At 29.7% G+C, this 21,440-nt stretch overlaps 1 protein-coding gene across 1 annotated transcript in view; it reads right to left on the bottom strand.

Annotated features, from left to right (window-relative positions):
* The window catches only part of LOC106692973 (uncharacterized), a 163,663-nt gene extending 144,730 nt beyond the window's left edge, over positions 1-18,933 (bottom strand). The window contains exon 1 of the mRNA XM_024358592.2: positions 18,794-18,933. Within this exon, the coding sequence (XP_024214360.1) occupies positions 18,794-18,898 (105 nt within the window). The 5' untranslated portion in view covers positions 18,899-18,933. The remainder of the gene's footprint in view (positions 1-18,793) is intronic.
* Between the last annotated feature and the right edge of the window lie 2,507 nt (positions 18,934-21,440).

Genomic DNA, 21,440 nt, shown 5'->3' with positions numbered 1-21,440 from the left:
GTCTGCTAACACTCAAAATAAAGGAAATTTAACTTACTATAAAGTACTTTATGACACTTATCCTCGTAGGGGTAATAGTTTTTTTGATATTCACAATTCTTATTAGCCCCTGAAGAAATCTTGATTGATGTATTTTAATATCCTAGATGTTCACTAAGGGCATAAGCTTATATAAAAATTGTGGTTGTGTGAACGTAACTTAATTTTTAACCACGTATTGAGATATAACAACCATTACAGTTGGTAATAATTCTCATTGCTAAATGCTAAGGATAATAACAGGCCTCGCATTAACCGTCTTTCGGATAAACCGCCTTATATATATATATATATATAAAAGACGACTGAACCCATCCTAGTATTTACTAAGTTTATGTTATCATAATTTATTAAACCTTGTAGGTACTTGAAACACACAAATGGTATTCTAGTGTTCCCTCTTTTGTTAATTTTCATGTACTACCGGGCTTTTATTGTCAATCATCATGATAATGTCAATAAGCTTATATTAATTTAATAAGCTCATGTTAATTTAACAAGCGTTAACGCGTTGTGTTAAGAGAAGTACATACAAGCTCCTAAAAAGAGTTTATAGTGGTGTGCTTGTGGCATTCATCTATCGAGAATCGGGCGTGGAAAAAAAAAAAAAAAAAAACCTTTCAACTCGCTCAATTAGTGTATTATCAACTCAATAGTGTACTCACTATTTGCCAACAATAAACAGGATAGGACTGACCCCAAATTTATCCGAAACTCTCGCAGATGAGGAAGCTAAAATTACACGAGTATTTGAATTTTTAAAAGCACATCGCCTTCTTTATAAATTATAACTCCTCTTCGATTTTTATGTTTTTTATTTATTTTTTTTATTTTTTTTAAAATTATTTTTCAATTTTTTTTTATTTTTCTATTTTTTATTTATTTTTTTTTACTTTTATCATCCCATAGGCGTTGATGACCAGAGGGTTTTACGCCTTTAAGCAACAAACAACAACAACAACCTTTCAACTCGCTGCATAAAAAAAAAATTCCCTAATATCGTTGACGAAACATTTGGTTGTGGTTTCTCCAAAAACGTCGTTTCTCGTATACCCATCAGTGGCCCATTTTCACAAGAAAAAACACTGGCCATTCACCAAAAAGTTGAAAACTGACGCGAATTCATAATGAGTAAAGGTTGGATCGACCGATGAAAAAAATTTAACCAGTATTCTGACATAAAAATAATAGGGATCTATGGATATTTTCGATTTATCGGTTTATCTATCAAACTATAGCTTCCTATTGGCCATCTTTCAGGAATTCTAATGAATTCAGTTTCAATAACCTTTATAAAATACACATTTATTTATAATGAGGTGTTAAGAGTTGACCTTAGAATCGATATGAGGAAAAGATGGTCAGAGGTGTGTAAGTAATGATATGCAAATAAGTAAAACATATTTTTTTGTGCCTATGTTTATAACTAAATTCCAGGCCTTCGTCAGAACTAAAAACTAAACGAGATAACAACCCTAATTCTGAGAAAAATATAAAATAATAAAAACAACCTGGAAATTTACATAACAATCGATTAAATAGATACTAATAGAAGAATATAATATTGTAGAAGTATAAATTATACGAAATAAATGATCAAAAAATGTTTACAGGTTCAAACAAATAGATTTGATTTATCATTAATGAATGCATCCCTGATCACTTCTCTTCATACATTTATTTATGTTTGATTTCTCTAACATGAAAGTTGTGAAACCTCATGAAAATAAACAACCAAACTGTTGAGAGTACCATGTTGATACGCGTGATCTCGACACCTCAGAACCTGCAGAAGACACAATAAGAGCCACGAAATGCCGCCGGATAAACCCCACTAAGATAAGAGAATCCCGAAGAAGCAGCTTCCCACACTCGAGATCCTATTTGACTTTTACTTAGCGTGGAAAGTGAGACTACCTTCCTTTCTATGCCCTCATTACCATCTTCCCTCTTTAAAACCTCAAGCATTATAATATTTTATAATTTTAAAAATATCCCTGACTTAGTTACTTTCCTTTACCCTAAAGTGCACGTTGAGGAATTCATTATAGTTAGCTTAAGCTGAACTTTTTAAAGGATTGTAAACTGAATTGGGTCTCTCAGGTGTAATAAAGATTTTAAAATATATTGTTCATTAGCACTAAAAAAAGCTCATGGGTGAATTTTGATAAAATTCCTTGGTTCCTTTAATAAAAGCATGTTAACTACGCACTAGGGGGACCTACCAAACGGATTAGTACAAGAGCCGGAAAGAAAAAAGGCAGTTTTCTCACCCCAATTTTTGATTACATTAATGAAAACTAGGTATAATTACTAGTCAAAATTCATGAGTCTGCCAAGTATAGGTAGGGGGATTAAATGGCGGTTGTTTCAAAACCTTTAAAAAAAAACATTGATTTTTCATTCGGAGCTCTATATCTTAAAAACTAACAACAGTAGAAAATCTAAGAGAACGTTATTTAAAGAAGAGTAAATTTGCTGAAATATTAGCCCTAAAAGAGCTATTTACGGCCAATAGTTCTCGAGGTATAGCTTTTTAGAAAGCAAAATTTCGTAAAAATCCACTGAAGATTAGTAGTTGGTTAATTTATATTGAGAAATCTATATCTCAGGAACTATGTGACGTACTGATGTCTTTTAGCACTTAAATTAAAGCCTGTTTGATGGACTATAAAAAATTGTATGACCTTTACCTTCGTAGGAAAATAGTTTTCATGATATTTACTAAAATAAATCGATTTTTAGTTGTTGGGACAATAAATTTGATTGATGAAAAACTTTATTTCAGAAACCATTGAACGTACTGATGTATGCCAGCGCTCAAATTAAAGCTGGTTAAATTTACTACAAAATATTTACTTATATTTATCTTTGTAGGAGTAGTAGTTTTTACGATATTTGACAAAATAAACTTACAAAACGTTAATTTCTAGTTGTTCATATAAAATATTGGATTTTTGAAAAAATATATCTCTAGATCCATAAGACGCAAATATGTCTGCTAACACTCAAAATAAAGGAAATTTAACTTACTATAAAGTACTTTATGACACTTATCCTCGTAGGGGTAATAGTTTTTTTGATATTCACATATGAATATAATTTTGGCAAATAAAACTTTGTCCGAACGACTATAAATCAATTTGTTTCAGCAAATTTCATGTAAACTATTACTCCTACGAAGATAAACATCATGAACTACTTTACAGCTCATTAAACTAGCTTTAATTGGAGTGCTAATAGACATCTGTACGTCAAATAGTTTTTGAGATATGATTTTTTCAAAATAAGTTCACCAACTACTGATCTTTTAATACATCCCATACAACATTTTTATAAAATGTTGATTTTAAAAAGCTATATATCGAAAACTATTTAGCGCAAATAACTCTATTTGAGCTCATATTTTAGCAAATTTACTCTTCTTTAAATGACGTTCTCTTAGGTTTTCTTGTGCTGTTCCTACTTTTTAAGATATGGAGCTCCGAATGAAAAATTAGTTTTTTTTATCGTTTTGAAACAGCCGCCATTTTTTATTCCCCCTACCGATACTTGACAGACTCATCAGTTTTGATTATTAATTATATACAGTTTTCATTAAAGTAATCAAAAATTGGGGTGAGATAACTGCCTTTTTTCTCCTCTTGAGCTCTTGTACGAAGTGGATCAGTAAGGCGCTCAACCTAGTGTTGGGGAAAAAATTTATTAAAAAATAATTAATTTATAAAAAAAAAAAAAAAAAATTGTTGATCTTTGGGAGCAGTAGAATGCGCAAAACCCTGCTCCCACTGCTTTATTACTGCTTGCTTTTTATAACAACTGCTCCCGCACCCCGTATGCCAGAAAAGGGAGGGGATAAAAAAATAATTCCTTTAATTCTTTCTATTTCTACTGAACTATCAATTCAATGTTTACCAAATAACCAGTATGCATATACTACGAAGTATAGGGTTGTATGGTATATCTTCTTCGATATATATAAAACGGAATGGTTCGATTGTACACAATAAAATTCTGAAATGACCAATTTAAGAAAAATCCTCATAATGGATATTTCCTAAGACTTCTTTCTTAGTATGTAGTTTTTATTGCAATTTTATGTAAATACTGATTCCTTTTAAAATTGGTTTTATATTATTATAAATATTAAATTTTTAATTTAAAATATATCAAATAGCACAAAGTAGTACTAATAGATACGTGAGAAAATTAACCAACTGTAGCAACACGGTTGAGCGGCATAGAACGAGGCATTCGTAAACAATTATACGCCACCGGATCAGGCAAATCACTTTTTTCATTGCTCTGACTGTCGGGATTGCAAGATCACGTTCCAATCCGTTCGCCATGTCAGGCAAACTGCTTTCTTGATCTGGCTATCATTACGAAATGTTCACAAGCTTCTTGGTAATGAGTAATTTCCCGAGGAAAATTCACCGCGGAAAAACAACTCAAAACATATCAAACTAAAAAAAAATAAAACATTTATATAATCCTACACTTTTCATTGACAGATCAGATACGACTGTTAATTACAGATCGAACGTTATTAGTTATATACAATAGATATATTTTCAGGTCTCTACTGAGTGGTTTTAGATATTTTAAGTACAAAGCTATTTAAAAAATTGTTTGGTTGAAGACAAAAAAACAAATAAAAAACTAAATAACCATTCCAGGACTAAAATATTAAAAAAATAATTACTTTACCGATCAATGTTTAATGAAATGGTGGAATAATAAAAAGTAATTATCTTCAAGTCAATTTCCTACAATCCCTAGGTAATTGACTTTTTATTATTAAAAAATTTATAATTTTAATAATGTTACTCTTACCCCTTTCGAACAGATCCGTTACCATGGACTACATCTGGACAAACGGCTAACCTGGAATCCTCACACAAGACTGAAAAAACAGGAAACTGCTCGTCGATTTCAACTATTACAGCACTTACTAGACAAACGGTCTAACTTCCAACTAATTACAAAAGACTTATTTATATGACTATAATTAAGACCAATCTGGATATACGAAGTTGAGCACCACTAAACCTTCGAATTCCTCTCGTATCCAATCCTCACAATCCAATATCCTCAATGCTCCTTACTTTGTGGCAAATAAAATCTTACATAAAGATCTTAATTTTCCTTATATAACCGATCTAGCCCGAACCAGCTAACCTAGTATCCTCTTCCATTCCTGACAATACTCCGAGGCGCCTGAAAAGAAGATGGTCACGAAACCTGCTAATGTACAATGTCATTAGAGTACTGCCAATGGGTAGTTTCTCTACACGCCTGTAACACTCCATTTTAACTAATATTTAATTTACTGAATGTATTATATAATACACAGTTGTAATTTTCAATAAAGACATTAAAAAAAAAATGTATACCAAATTTTGGTTTGCCGAAAATGAAATGAAACGGAACACTAATTTTATGTAATTCCGACTTTGCTTTATCGAATTGGAAACATCTATTGGAACACTAGTTGCAACATTTCAAGATGAGAGGTTAAGTTATAATAGAATTGTATAAGCACACTTTCTCTTTCTATTGTGCAAAATATGCATAGTTAAATTGCAGAAGAGAAATATCTCGGTATGGCCACTCACAATATTTCTTCGGCTGCAAAATCCATTTACGAAATGTCTTCACTGATATTGTTTCTTTTAATATTCTTTTTTTTAATTACTTACTTCAAATTACTTAAAAAACTGATGAGTTTCCAGAGAAACCTCCTTGAATCAGCGGTTCTACGTCCCTCAATTTGATTGTATACTAATAGCCATGATTGCATATCTTCAGTATCGTTAATGATATCGGACAACTTTTAAGCCTTCAAAGGGATTAATTTTTACTTATTAATGCCACTTCTTGGTACAGAAAAATTAACCCAACGTTACCTACGAGTGTAAATTTTTTGTTAAGTAAATCTGTCTTATTGATACAATTGTGTTTAAAATAAATGTACCAACCAATGGACATAATGGACAAACGAACAGTGGCTACTTTGGACAAACATTTTGAAACCTGACCAAAAGGACTAAAGATATAGGATTCGACTTAATCTGAGAGAGTATGAGCTTGCTAAACCCTTCTGAAAATGTTTATTTCTATTAGAAACTGAAAACCAACACTGTTGGTAGTAACTCTTATCACCAATCCATTGCCCTTACTTGCTCTTACTTTGAGCATTAAGCTTAATCAATATCACTATGTTGTGTAAATCGTTTGTGAAAGTCTGTTCTACACAAAACAAAATTATCCAGAGGACGGTGGAACGTGAAGGGTTAGCGACCAACTCTTGGCAGTTAAACAATTCCTCTTTGGGGCGCTTGTCTCTGCATGTCATGTTCCCTTTATAGAAAGTTTTCTATCACAACAACCGAAACGCTGAGAACTGATTCCCAATCAAAAACATTTTTTTTTTTTTAAGTTTGTAAATTCAGATATAGTTAATTCGTTCAATCGAAATTTTAGCTGCTGTCTGATGCGAAAAAATATTTATGATTTGAAGGACTATAAAAATATGAGAATATCAAAGTGTAACTCCTCAAAATAAATTTTTATGTATCTTACTAATTATGTTATTCTCAATATGTGGATACTAAGTTTTCTATCATAATTTTGTCATGCACTGTTTCCTGTAATAAAAAAAATTATGTTAGTGTTTTTGAGGTTATGTATACGGATTTAGGAAAACAAATATAGTTTTTATCTCCTTCAGATTCACATACATCAGACAATCATTTATGTATAATCAACTTGAAACTATTTTTACATAAAGTTATAGTTAGTTCCAATCGCTAAAGTAAGTAGTTTAAATTAAAATTATTGAATTAAAAAGCTAACATATATTTTAATAATTATAACTTCATTAGTGATATGATGATGACTTATTACCTTAAAGAATGAATACGCTTCACTCATTCCTAAAGAATTTATGGCTAAAGATTTTCAGGCTAGATACTTTATTTTCTGAGCAACTTTGGGTAGGCATAGTAAAAATAAAGGACATAGTACTAAAAATTTGTATGTTATATAATATTTGATAAATAAAAAATCATTAAAATAAAAAAAAGCTAAACATTTATGTGAGGTACTTTCCTTCATTTTTTATCAGCAAAATCATGAATTAGTTCTTTCAAATCAATTTCATTAAGTATTGTACTTTTCAGGGAGCGTGGTGGCAAGGTGGTAAGGCACGATGCTACTAACTCCAAGGGCCCGAGTTCGAATCCAGCTGGGCAGAAATTTGTTTTCTGTTACATTGTAACCGGGGTCCACCCAGCCTCATAAATTGGTACTCTTAATTAGGTAAAACTCTGGCGGTGGAGCGTGATTCTGACCATATCACCTCCTTGCACAACCGTTGGTCTAGTAACAGTACTTCCTCACAAAGTATTGTATCCTTAACCCTTTATGGGTTGTAGTGGCATAAAATTTTTTTTTAATAGTACATCTCAGTTCAGTTTCGTTTTAATTTATAATTAGGGAGCACCATGTGACGCGGAACGGTAAATGGTATAAAGATGGCACAATGAAAGAATTCAGCCAGACGGTGAGATTTATGTCCTTGTGTACCAAAGGGTGTCCAAAGCAAGAACGTTTCGAAAAATTTCTGAAATAGTTCCTTTTGAATTGTGAATGTAGATATAACCAGCGTCAATCCCCAACAGCAACTTTCTCATTCTGATATGATTTATATGATTTTTTTGTATTCTCAATTAGTTACCTCACATGTTCAGATATCCAGTAAGGTATTTTTGGCATTGGGGAGAGAATAGAAAATATCGATAAAATTCAACAAAGGACAAGATAACAAGCTTTGCAGATACGATTCACTGGCTGGCCAAAGATGTGATATTTTCGGAATATAATTTGATATTGTATCCTTTGTTTCATTCCATCTACTGTTCAATTTCTTTTAAAGGTGAGGGTTTCTTTGATTGTTTTTTAGTCGGGAATACTTATTTGAGTATGGCAGTTCTACCATAAAATAAAAATAACTATTACCCTTGTTAGTTTAGACAAATCAAGTTTTAAATTTATTGCACAATATTATCTCCTACCAAATCAATGTTTATGTCTGAATATATGGTGAGGATAAAAGATAATCAGAATTGCTCTTAAACGTACCATCATCATTTCAGAAACGGATAATTAGAAAACAGAGCAAGCATATTTCACTCTGAAAAAAAAAATAAAATAAAAATAAACAAATGTTCTTAGAATTCAAAAAGGTGCGTATTATATGTATAGGGTAAAAAGTTTTATTTGACCATTTTTTTTTTTAATTCTTTATGCATATATAAGTATAATTTAGTATAATACTTTTAGCTACTTGATAGAGTTAGACGTCTTTTATGCCTAAAACGATAGCATCTGAGTATTAGAACAAAGTTATTATTGTAACAAGTTTTTCAATCAGTAATGAGCCTCGTCACTGGTATCATAAATTTGCAAGGTAATTTAAATACAAATTATGGTATAAAAAGGCCTTGAAATATGTCTAAGGAACAATAGAAAGAAATGAAACAAACAACGAAATTTAACAAGAAGAAAGGAAATTTGTGATGAGAAAAGATATGAACATCTATAATCAGTTTTTAGCTCGTGAGTGACGTTTAAAAAACTTCTTTTTTTCATCGAATAGTCGTACAAGATCAAAATGATTTATTTGTTTTCCTTTATTATACTTTACTGTCGAAATAATAAAATATCACCGAAGGATATTAGATAAAGCTGAATTTCAAATACATATGTCACTACCGAATATGAAGTACAATATATTATAGAAAGATAAGAATTACCAAATAGCGGTCTTATTTGTGTTCTCGTGAAGGTAAACGGTGAAATTTAAATTAAAAGATTTTCTTTTCTAGGAAGTTTTTTTTTTAATAATAATTTGTTAATATGCTGAGGTGAAAAAAGTTCCGATTTGAACAAATTACTATTCAATATTTTTTACGTTTCGGAATTCACCTTATACTCATGTACATATATCCTCATATTTGTCAATTATATCTATTTTTATTATGAATTATTGTCGTTTATATGCATATAATTAAAAAAACTACTATCAGTGGTATTAAATTTATTATATATATTAAACTACTTATACCTCATATATGTTACCTTCTCTTCAATTCATTCGAAACATAAGCGATACAATACTCATTCGTATTAACAATATTATATTATCATAAAAGGTTATTCAAACATCACAAAATTGGTAAAGCTGCACCAGCTTTATGATATGTATCTTTGAGTATCAATTTGCGTAATGAGAAATTATGTTGCCTGCAGGTATACATCACTTCAGTTCTACAATTCGTAAGCGTATATTAATCCTAAATCGTACTCAATGAGACCTCTGAGCTGGACCGTACATGGACGCATGTTTTAGGCGGGTTACAAATTACTAGTGGAACCCTTGGGTCTGAATAATTTAAGCCTTGGATATTAGATATTGATTTAGCTGTTTGCTCAAAAATACGTAACATATTCATAAAGGGACTGAATAAACATATTTAGTGTAGAAATTTTGAGCTCAAATCGTTCTAAACATTTTTAGAATATCACAGTGTAACTTGAGCAATACAAACTATATTGAGCAATAAATCAGTTAAGTCTTTAGCTAAAAATATTGTTATACAAGCACAGACGTTCAGAATAAACCCAATTATTTTCAGGATCTTAAGCTCAACTTCCAAAGTTCCAAAACATTCACGATATCTAGTTGCATAATTTGAGCCATCAATTTATTTAGGTACAATTTTACCTCGTTGAGTAAAAGTATAGAAGAAATTTGTAAATGTTAATTTTCACAACATTTATTGGTGATGATACAGTAGTAAGTTGTTTAATGAAGTTAATAAAATTTCATTCCATGAGTGATGGCTAAGCTACAACGTAAGAAAACTCAAAGGTATGGGAAAAAACGAAACATCTGGTGAGTATTCCATGTTAAACATGGTGCCGCAGATGCTAACATTAGATTTGACTCGCACCTATCCTAGTTCATTTTTTAGCTTTAAAACACAGGATTCTGCGTCCTATGTAAACGTATTTGGGTATTTATGTCCTCATTTAAATCTATAGAATCCAAATTGAATTGTCCCGATCCGCCGACTTACCTCATCCAGAGTTTTCAAACCTTCATATTTTGTAACGAAATTTATTAATATTCCAGTAAGAATTTAAGGATTTAAATTGAGAATTTTCAGTTTTCCATGAAATCCTATTTCATTTGATACCTCATTCGTCAAAATCCATCGCCTTTTAGAGCCAGGAAAGAGAATGTATATACGATTATAAAAGATTAAGGGAAAAATATTATTAACCACATAAATCCTACATTTTTAACACATTTGTATAGTAATAAACACTTGTCCCTAAATTATATTATAAACATATACTTTACACTTCTGTAACGTTTCTCAATTGGTCATTTTTATTTTCACCTATTAGTTAAAATATTAAAAACTATTATAAAACATATAAGTAATCCCAATTATGAATTTCTCATTTTTTTTTCTTTTTTTTTTTTTTTTTTTTTACTGAGGTAGTTTTTTTCTTCGGTATTTCTATATTTACAGTATCTATAATACTAAAATAGTTAAACTGGACTGATAATCAGTATAAGTTTATGTTTGGAAGAAGAACGAGTGACAATTCGTGTAATGTTATTAGGAGATGAATGAGTTTTTTTTTTGTTTTTTTATAGTATTCAAAAAATCTGCTACTTAACAGAACCTCTAATAGTCCTAAAACAATAACTGAGTACTATAGCTTCTGAATAGACCAAAGTTATTATAACTTGAGAGTTTCACAATAAGTAGTGAGCCCAGTCAGTGGATTGACCCAAACCAGACATTAGTCCATCTATAATAAATAAACTTCATTAACATCCAAAACCACTAGTTTCAAAAATTGCTTCTTCTTCCATTCCTGAAGATCCTCAGAGGCGCTTGAAAAGAAGATGGCCTCGAGACCTAGTGTAGATATATTATTAGAGTGTTATCAATGGATTGTTTATCTACACACCTAAATTCAGTTGCAAATATCATTAAATAAATAAAAATTTTTGACTGTGATAGGTTTTTAGTAATAGTATTATTTTATAAATATTTTTTATCATGTTTGAGACTGGCAGTTTTATTAATAATAACAAAAAATATAACATGTAACATATGCATATATTTGCAATGTTTTAATAGAGAAGATTGAGACTATTTGGGTGTTTTTGTTATCATTAGTACCGTATTTTATTAAAAATATAATGAAATTTGCAATTTAATTGTTTTCTTCCTTGACGTTTTTTGATTAAAAGTTGATCAATTAAAATGAATCCTACAGAAAAAAATTATAATTGAAAACGTAAATATATATGTATAATGAACGCAAAGCTTGTTCATCAGGTATATAAAAAGTTTATACACATTTTTAAATCAAACTTCAAAATTGTTATTAAGATTTCCCATCATCCTTTTCACTCAGGATTTACGGCTTCCTGAGTACCGGAAGGGACAAAGAGTAAGATTGCAATTAGGAGAGATGAGGAACTTTCTACAAAAGAATCCCATAAGCATATCGAAATTCCGCTTGACACATCCCGACGAGGAAAACTATTATTTCCTGTTGAAGAAAGTTTCGTCGATATCGTATTTCCGAGACATTTATCAATTGGCAACAGCCTGAATGGCGGAATGATAACATTATTTACCGTAAGGATCAACTTGATCTAAACTAGAAAAAAAATAGAACATACAATAGCTAATACGTATACGTACAATTCATTCCTAGTATACATCATGAAAAGAAAATTAGATGAAAATAGGGTTTTAGTTGCAATATGAAAGCATTGTTGTACTTTTTTGAATTTATAAATATGATTTGAGTAATAATAAAAAAAAATTATTGTTCAATATTTTTAATAAAATGTTATATTTTTTTCAAAATAAACTTAATTAATAATTAAATTAAAACTTAATAAATAAAATTTAAAAATTCATTTATGAAAAAATGTGCTAAGGACAGACGAGATATTTTAAAAGGGAAATAACTCTAATAAAAACAAAGAAATAATATGAAGAATATTTTAATGTAAGACATCTAAATATCCATTTTTTTTTTTAATGAAAAGATTGAAGATGGTTCCTGGAAACTGGTGAAGCCATCTTTAACCCAAAAATCAGAGCATGGGTCTGAGAGACATTACTGATTTCCGTTCTGAACTACTGAGCTTGACATTTTTATACTATAATTCATGATTATACCCTAACACAGAAAATCAAATAAACCTGTAATTTTGTTGAGGTAATTAATGATCCTAGTCACTCATCAACCATATTCTTTTGGATCTACGAAAAGAGAAGAACAAATGATGGGAGACTACAAATTAGGCTATGAAGGTATGAAAAGAAAGATATATAGATATTACTAATGTCAAAAAAAAAATAGTGAAGATTAACTACTAATGTGATCAGATAGAAATCTCAACATGTTTTGGTCTCTTGAAAAAAATGTCAGATGTGTATGAAAATGATTTACTTTTAATTTGTATTTTTTTAGTAGTTCCTTCATTCATAATTTACCCTGTGGTACCAAATATGTGTGCCTCTAGTTATTACGAAAAATCATATTAATTTATTGTTAGTATACACAATTTATTAGAACATGTTGTAATAACAAAACATTGGTTGAGCAAAGAATTAGTAGCTAAGAACGTTAGGATGAGAGAGTGCAGTGAGTTCAGAACATTATGGGTTCGATTTCCATCTGGAATGAATCTTTGCATTCCCAATCTGGGGCTATGTACGTCTTCTATGGATGGTGAACGGCCGTCTGTATCTGAGGAGGTTGGGTCTTGTACTGCATCTTTGGCTCTGCAGTGGTTCGGATCCGGCATGGGTGAGGGGGTTAACTTTAATTTTTATGGGAATTCCACGACATAAAAGCTTGACCTCTACTTCCACCCTCCCTGGAAGCCGACTTTTTTTTAAAAGTCTTTTCAGTCTTTTTATCAGACTTTATAATCTAACAGTGGGTTGGTCGATGAACGACATATCACAATCACACAAGAGGAGATCATAACACACAAAGAAGGCAATCCTTCCCCTCGAAACTCCCACCATGGTTAGAATTGGGTGGTAACCTGTAGATAACCCTCCTTCCTCCCCTAGTAGTCAGTTATGACCAGATAGGTTATAAGAAAATACAAAAGTACTCAATGCAGAACTTAAGCTATATAAAAAAAAAAAGTTGTTCTGTTATTTCGGTTTTAGGCTGTAAAATCAGGTTTCTTTTAAATAACAAATTAAATTTTTTAATGGAAGATAGCTGATTGATCTCAGTCAAAGAAAAACTCAAATAGTTATTAAACCTGTCAACAGTTCACTTTCACTCTTACTCCGAGTATAAAAGGTACGTTTTCTGTCTTGTTCATTATCTTCCTTTATTCTTATACCCTTTTTTCCATCTCTTATTTTGTACTGTATTATGATATTTATGATATTTATTTTTTGTATCTGTTACTATTTTCCTTTTTATTGATTGTCTATGATCTTGTATTATTATTATTATTATTTAATTTTAACGTTTAATTGCACATCTTTTTAATTTTTCATTTACTTTGTTCATTTATGTTTACATCATTTCACTGTTTATATCTTTTTTAGCCCTGACGAAATCCTGCAACGTGGGACGAAACGTTAACTCAACAGAAAAAAAGTATAATTACTATTTGAGTTTTCTTTGACCGCACCCGGACCATCTTCCTTTTATAATTTTTAGTTACTGTTGTTTTAATAGTCACATTATTTTTGTTTTAAGAGAAAATAAATTCAGTTTATGTTTATTTAAGGGGTCGATGTAAAACAATGCAGTAAGAGTAGAAACCATTGGCAAGTATGTAGTAATCACTATGCAATTATTTGAATTTATTTAATAATTATTTACTGATGTTGTATTAATTGTTCCAACTACGGGTCACCCTAGTTCTTCTTAAGCGTGATGAAGTGAATTAACCGGCTTAAGGATTAAATAATTATTTCTGAAGTTATACAACTGGTTAAATAAATAATAAAGAGTAACAGCTCATAAATTCCACGCCCCGGTTTACACCTGAGCTATAGTTTACATAAACATACCATTTATCAAACTGATAAAATAGATTGCCCTCGATTCATCTTTTAAAGAAGGATGACCTGGGAACTACAAGTGTAAAAAAAACCTAAACAATAGTATAAGACCATTCATTATACACATCTTACATCTACATAGAACTACAACAATGTAACGTAAGCAGTGTTTGAATTCTTATAAATACATCCTCAAACCATTATTGTCTTATGCACTAGGCCTATTAACAAGAATACAAACATTTAAAAAAAACACGGCAAGTGAGCCACTCACAAGAGCATACTAACAATCTCACAGCCAAACTAAAAGTACACGACTATCAGGAATAATTTTTCAACTAGATCAAAAGATATTTAAAACATTAGTTTGGACTTCTCCTAATCTCACGCTTCGAAAAATTAAATAGAGGCCCATCCAGAATTAATTTATAGCCAAAGGAGTGAAATCATTATAAAAATTAAAAAAAAAAAAAAAAAAAAAGCTAATAAATATTTTAAAAAAAATAAAAAAAAAAAAAAAAAAAAAAGCTAATAAATATGTTCAAACAAAATACATAAAAAGAATGGCAAATCAATGCCACGTTGATCAAAGGAATCATATATGAAATAAAACTACAAACTATTCATTTCTTGTTCTTTGCCAATCTATTAAAAGATTGTCAGAATTAAATTTAGCCTGAATATATTTCGAAAAGGCCCTTTTCGTTGAGTTTACCCTTAAACAAAAAATCACATTTATTAAGCAATACAATTTATTTCCAAACCATAAGATGAATAAGTATTCATCTACTCCATTGAGATAGCAAAAAAAGCTAACATGGAACACAGTTGTAAACACTGGGCAATTTTTTCTATAATTCGTGACTAATTTTTATGAATAATTTTAAATACTTATTTATTTAAAGATTTACATTCGGAAGGAATATATATATTTGTTTAATCAATCTAAATAAACTTGTTAAATTTTTCGATTTTAATTGTTAAATGTAATGTTTCACTTAGTACTAAAATTCCAGGTTAAAAATAGTTAGTTGAGAGTTAGAAAAATTATCAAAAATTGTTTGGGTAATTTGCATTATTTACCTGTAAAAGCCTTCTTTTTTTAGAGCTTGTACCCCAATTTTTATAGTATAAAATTGGTTATTAAAATTTTTAAAAAATAGGTTTCTATTTTTAAAATAACTATAATAATATTTAATCGGGTCTATGAAGAAAAATGTGCATAACTGAAATAAAAGATCTTGAAACCCACCATCATTCAAAAGACTATGAAGTATTGTGTATGAGGTATGGTATGACATGGTATGTTGGATTCGAAGTCAATTTCACATTTCATCATCCAATTAAACAAAGCCACCGAAGAACATTTTAATCACTTGTCCCATTCATATATTAAACAGTTGTGCAATTTACTGATGCGCATAAATATTAATAAATTTGATTGTTGGTTAATTTAATTAACATTATTATTCATAATGACTTGTTTACATTTAAAATTATATTCAACCTCTCTAATCCATGTTTTACATTTTTAGTTAAGTATAGATTTTATTTTTAACCAAAAGCCAGGTCTAGTGCTTTCACTTTTGTAGATAGAATGTATGAATTATAATCAATTAAAAAATATTTTTGTAAAACTCATAAAAATCACATCTTATAGGATACACTAAACCCTTAAAAGTGGGTTTATGAATTGTAGCGTTCTCTTCAACTCCTATTTCTAAGGACCTCTATCTAACCAAAAATATTAATTAACAAATTAATTAATTAAGTAACAAATTTGTGAAGAAACTAGAGGTTAATTGTGACGTAGAAAACATGAAATAAGATATCAATGTTGTATTGAGGATTTTTTTGTTTACGAATTGACAATGTATATTTCACTTAAATAATGAACGTTTTATTGCAAAATAAAAGTCAATAATACTGTCGTACATGTTACAACGAAACTAATACACTAAGTACAGCGAAATAAGTATATTGATAACTGTTAATGTTATATATTTATGAAATAAATGTCATAGATACATGAGATATTATATTATTAAAATATAAAGTAATGAAGTTTTGTCACTGTAGTTTTTGTAGCATTTTCTCTAACTTTCTTGGCTGTATAACGAGCAAATTTCTCTGCATCGTCACTGTTTATAAACCTTGAGAAACGAGTTCAATATTCGTGACCTTTCAGGTATTTTTCTGGAGGATCTCAGGTCTGGGACTGAATCTCACTCTTCTTCTCACAGAATAAATCAGTAACAACAGAATATATTTTTAGAGAGTCTGTTTATAAATTATTTGTATATTATTTTTATGTTTGTACGTTTACTCAATATTTTTCCATAGAAGGATACGAAAAAATATATATATATATATTATGCCACTACACTCAGCGGATCCCAGAATCTACCTAAAAATGTTCTTTAGGCAAAGAAAGGACATTTATGTTCAATATGTATTATATATACATATGATTTTGTTTGAAATAATAAAATTGATAGAAGGGAGAGAAAAAAAAAATTATAAATTATGTTGCCAGATGTCTATGATTTAGAACACTCGGCTATCGTGAGGGTTTGTATATGTATGCAATATTTCACTTATATACATTTGTATTACACTTGTATCATTTCTCTGTAATATGTATGTATGTATTATACGAATATAATAATAAAGGTTACCAAAAAATTATAAAATCATAATGAAAATTGTGAGATATTGTTGCTGATCGACTTTAACCTTCAATTCGAAAATTATTACTAAGCCAGAAAAAATACAACTACACTATCGATACCTTTAATTATTTAAGATTCTAATGACAATTGTAGCTTTAACATTTGTGATTTCCATTACTTTTTAAAAACAGGTCCGGTTAGTGTGCACTTCAAGAATGCAAAGCAGGCAGTGAAAAATGTACGGAAAGCATAAGAAACAGGAACTCATGAACTTACTTTCTTTTCCTCCTTTTCTATGTATTTCACGGCGTTCAATGAAATAAAATTATTTTTTTAGAAAGTAACTTACTTACTGGAATTCATAAAATAGCCAAATTAAATTCTTGTGGAAATCAAAATATGGGAACATTCCGAAAGTGTATCAAAAAATTACCCATTAACTAACCATTTCAGAATAAAATTTAAACCAATATTTCAAAATCATATAAATAATAATTGTTCAAGGTTCTATCTACATTGATTCATGACCTATTATCAATCAGTCTGATTGTACCTGTTGCAGATACATCCGTGATTAAATTATAATTAATTAGGTAGTGATACCAATGGATCAGAAACATAATTATATTAGTAAAGCTTTATTAATTAATACCTTCAAAGTGCAAACGATAATTTTTTTTTAGAAATACTTTCTTCTTTTTTTTTCTCCGGATTGAATAAAATGTCAGTTCAAAAAGAGAGAAAAAAAAAGAAAAATAACCTTATACTTCTTATCATAAGACATGTACCAAAGTATATATTTCCAATTTATATTAAATCTTAATTTGAAATTGTCAATACTATATTTATAAAAAAAATATTACAGGGACAGTTCAAACATTTATTAACTAATAAAATGCACAATTGACTAATACAGATTTTACTTATTTGACTAATTAGTTAGAAGGAAGTTAAAAAAAAAAAAAAAGCTATTACAATTTTGTTTAATTTTCCTTTTGAAGAGTTTTCAGAGACTAAATTTTATATTTTAAAAAAATATCACACAATTATTTCCCCTAATGTCCCTGCTCTTCCTATGATTTACTAATTACTTTGTGACTTTTTTTCCCTAATAGTTTAACAATTTTACTAACTACACTACTAGACCTAAAATTTTAATAAAATAATAATGCATGCATATATTACAATTTTTAAGATTTAAACTGTTACCATATTGAACTAAATATATGAATTCATGAGTTCAATATATAGCTTGGGGTTCGAAACATGTGATGTATTTTATTTTAAATATATAAAATTACAGAGAAAATTTAATGTGTAGGAACGTGAAATAAAAATATCCTTTCTACAGAAATCAAAATGCTAATTTAGGAATAAAAAATTCCGAATATATGGGGTGAACGAACTTTTTCTAGAAAAATTATTCAGTTTTCAAAAACATATTTATACTATGTTAAGTAAGTATATTTCTAAAAATTCTCTATTCAGTTATTTTATCTACTCTATCTTTGATTATTCTCATGTCTGAAGACAATTTTTATTACAGTTTTACTACTGTGTAGAACCAAAAAGTACATAATGTTTAACACTGTTTATAATATACATTAAGAAAAAAATATAATAAAAAGACTCCAACGTCGATTCAGATTTATTTTTTACTATCCATAATGGGATAAATGTTGTTTCTTTTAGGTCATTTGACTGAAATAATTTCACATTACAATTGACTGAATTAATTATTCTCATGACTTATAGTGTAGATTTTAGCCCATTTTTGATTAAATTAATTTAAAATGAAAAAATAAAGTATCTTTATGAGCTTTTTTTATATTGTTCGATACTCAATATCGATTATATTCAATTTCGATATTTTTTATTTAAATATTATATTGAATTTCTTTATTATTATTTATAAAATATCGTATGAATTACCTGTGCTATGTGCTGATACCTAGCCAGCTCCTGTGAGTTGGTGATGGCACCACCGAAGGCAGGCACGGCGAGGAGCAAGGCAGCAAGGAAGAAGCTGTTGGCCATATCCCGGCTGTTCACGTACTGCACAGTTCCCAGGTCCCCGCCACCTCCACTCTCTGGTAGGGGGGCGTACCATCCCTTTCGTTCTCTTCTGGGGTCTTCCGAAGCGCCAGCATGGAAGGTCACATTGTTGCAATACTATATTTTTTTCAGGGCTTAAGTCGTCAACTATAATGAATAAAATATCTAATTAAAATTTATACACCGTACGTATAAAGATAGTTTCGGTAAAATTAAGTTCAAAGATCCTGAATTATCATTATCCTGACATTTGATTAAAAATACATAAAATGAAATAAAATTTCTTTAATAAAGTGGGCACTGTCGATGAATCCTAGTAGAACAATACTACGTTGAAGAGGCTTCACAAAAGAAGGCAAAGGACTAACTGGTGATTACTAAACTTCATCATTCCATTTTTCTACCATCAGGATTCTGTTCAATACCAATAATGAAGCCATAAAAACCCATAAACAGTATCAGTTCATTAAATACAAGTACATGAACTGCAAAGTACAAGCACTAATGCGCTTTTTATTTAAATTATGGAAATTTACAATTAACCAACATAAAAGCCAGTGGAATTGTGCTGAATACGAAAAGTCTATGTTGGTATTTCTAGTTAATACTGAAGATGGACTGAAATTTAGAGTGGCGTGAAAGCACAAATAACTATTTTAAAAAGTCACTTATTTATATTTATTTCCATATACAACTTCTTTTAGCAGTTTTACAATGAATTGAAAATTTATCTTTGATAATAAATTTTGAATTATTGTACATAATTGATGAATCGCGCATCAGTAATCCTATTATAAAAGAATACAGCATTTAACAGTACAGTAAATTAACTAAATTTAACTATCTACTAACTAAAACTATTGTTATTCGTTTGTATACCCTAAAGAAGTATCTTAGTAAAAAAAATATAGCAGAAATGTTTTGAATCTGTCAAAATAGATAAAAGCTTTCGAAATCCCCTCATTTATTCCGACAAAGTTGCCACATAACGTGTATTTCTTCATCTTGTCCTCAAAAACCTTGATATTAGTAGGACCGATTCGTTTTTAAAAACATTAACATAAGACCTTGGCTTCCGCCTCATTAAAAAAAAAAATACATTATTTTCTTATTATAAAATATTATATTATAATATTTAACTGATAATATTTTATAATATCTTACAGAAAATTAGAAAACATTTTACTTAAACTAGATAAATCCACTAGTGAAATTTTTAAACTTCTTCCTTGATTTTTTAAATCAGTAATTTTGGTCGGGGTTGCATATTTATCTTCGTCCTCATAGTTCGCCTACATTTTTCAGAAACCTTTTATAATACGACTGAGACTGAGAAACATCTATCATAATAAATATAGTAACGTATTCGATTTTTTTTTCTCCTATATATATTTTTTTTTGTGTACATCATGTTCTATTTTTTAAATATTTATTTCCTTTTCCCTTCTGGTACTACCCTGTTCTAAATTTTGCATATTTTATTTTCTCCTTATTTCTTCATCTACATAGTTTGATTATGCTCATTTTATACATCTTTCTGTTTACATACATATACATATTTTATTATTTTAATTTATTTATGTGTAATTGATTATTATTTAATTTTGGTATGAATGTGATCACTTATCACCTTTACTTACTTCCCAAGTATGTGACAAATTGTAATTCTAATCAATAAATAAATTTAAAATTAAAAAAATATCGAATCTATAGATGACCTTTCCTCAGACCACAATCCAGTTATCTTTTTCTTACAATCTAACTTCGTTTCTAAGCTCTCTCCTCCCTCATTGATTAAAGGACGAGTTAACTGGAACAAATTTCGTGATGATTTAGAAAACAAACTAGGCTTAAAAATTCTACTTAAGACTAAACATGACATTGACGAAGCCATAGACTTTATTGAATCTATAAGATTTTGCATATACGACAACACAACTATCAGGAAAACTAATAATACCATACATACTAACTTGCCACACCACATTGACATCTTATTAAAGGAAAAACGCACAGCAAGAGCGAAGTGGTACAGGACTTAAAAAATTCAAAACGCAAAATTTAACTAACTTAACTGAAAACCTCACGACTACTGACAAATCTTTATGGACGACTACTAAGAAGCTTCTCAACTTCAAGAATTTTAATCACCCACTTCTTACTGAATCGCAAACATGAACAAAATCGGACGAAGAAAAATCTCAAATATTCCGTCAGCATCTTTCTAAAACCTTTGAGCCACACCCTGACATCCTTAATTCAACCAACCTTGAACACATTGAAGAAGAATTGAATACTCCACTCCAAATGACCCTCCCACCTAAAGCTTTTCATCCATCAGAAATATCCAACATCATCTCAGCTCCTGGTTATGACCTAATTACATCCCATGTTCTAAAACATCTTCCTCGAAAATCTGTTATATTCCTCACCTACATCCACAATGCTGTCCTCAGATCCACATATTTTCCTCACCCATGGAAATTATCCATAATCAAAATGATTCCCAAACCTCGAAAGCCGC

Source organism: Halyomorpha halys, unplaced genomic scaffold (genome assembly GCF_000696795.3).
Source record: "Halyomorpha halys isolate HHAL.00 unplaced genomic scaffold, Hhal_1.1 Scaffold82.1, whole genome shotgun sequence".
Taxonomy (NCBI): Eukaryota; Metazoa; Arthropoda; class Insecta; order Hemiptera; family Pentatomidae; genus Halyomorpha; species Halyomorpha halys.
The sequence above is the reverse complement of the archived record's forward strand: the minus strand, read 5'-3'. Positions and strand labels throughout refer to the sequence as shown.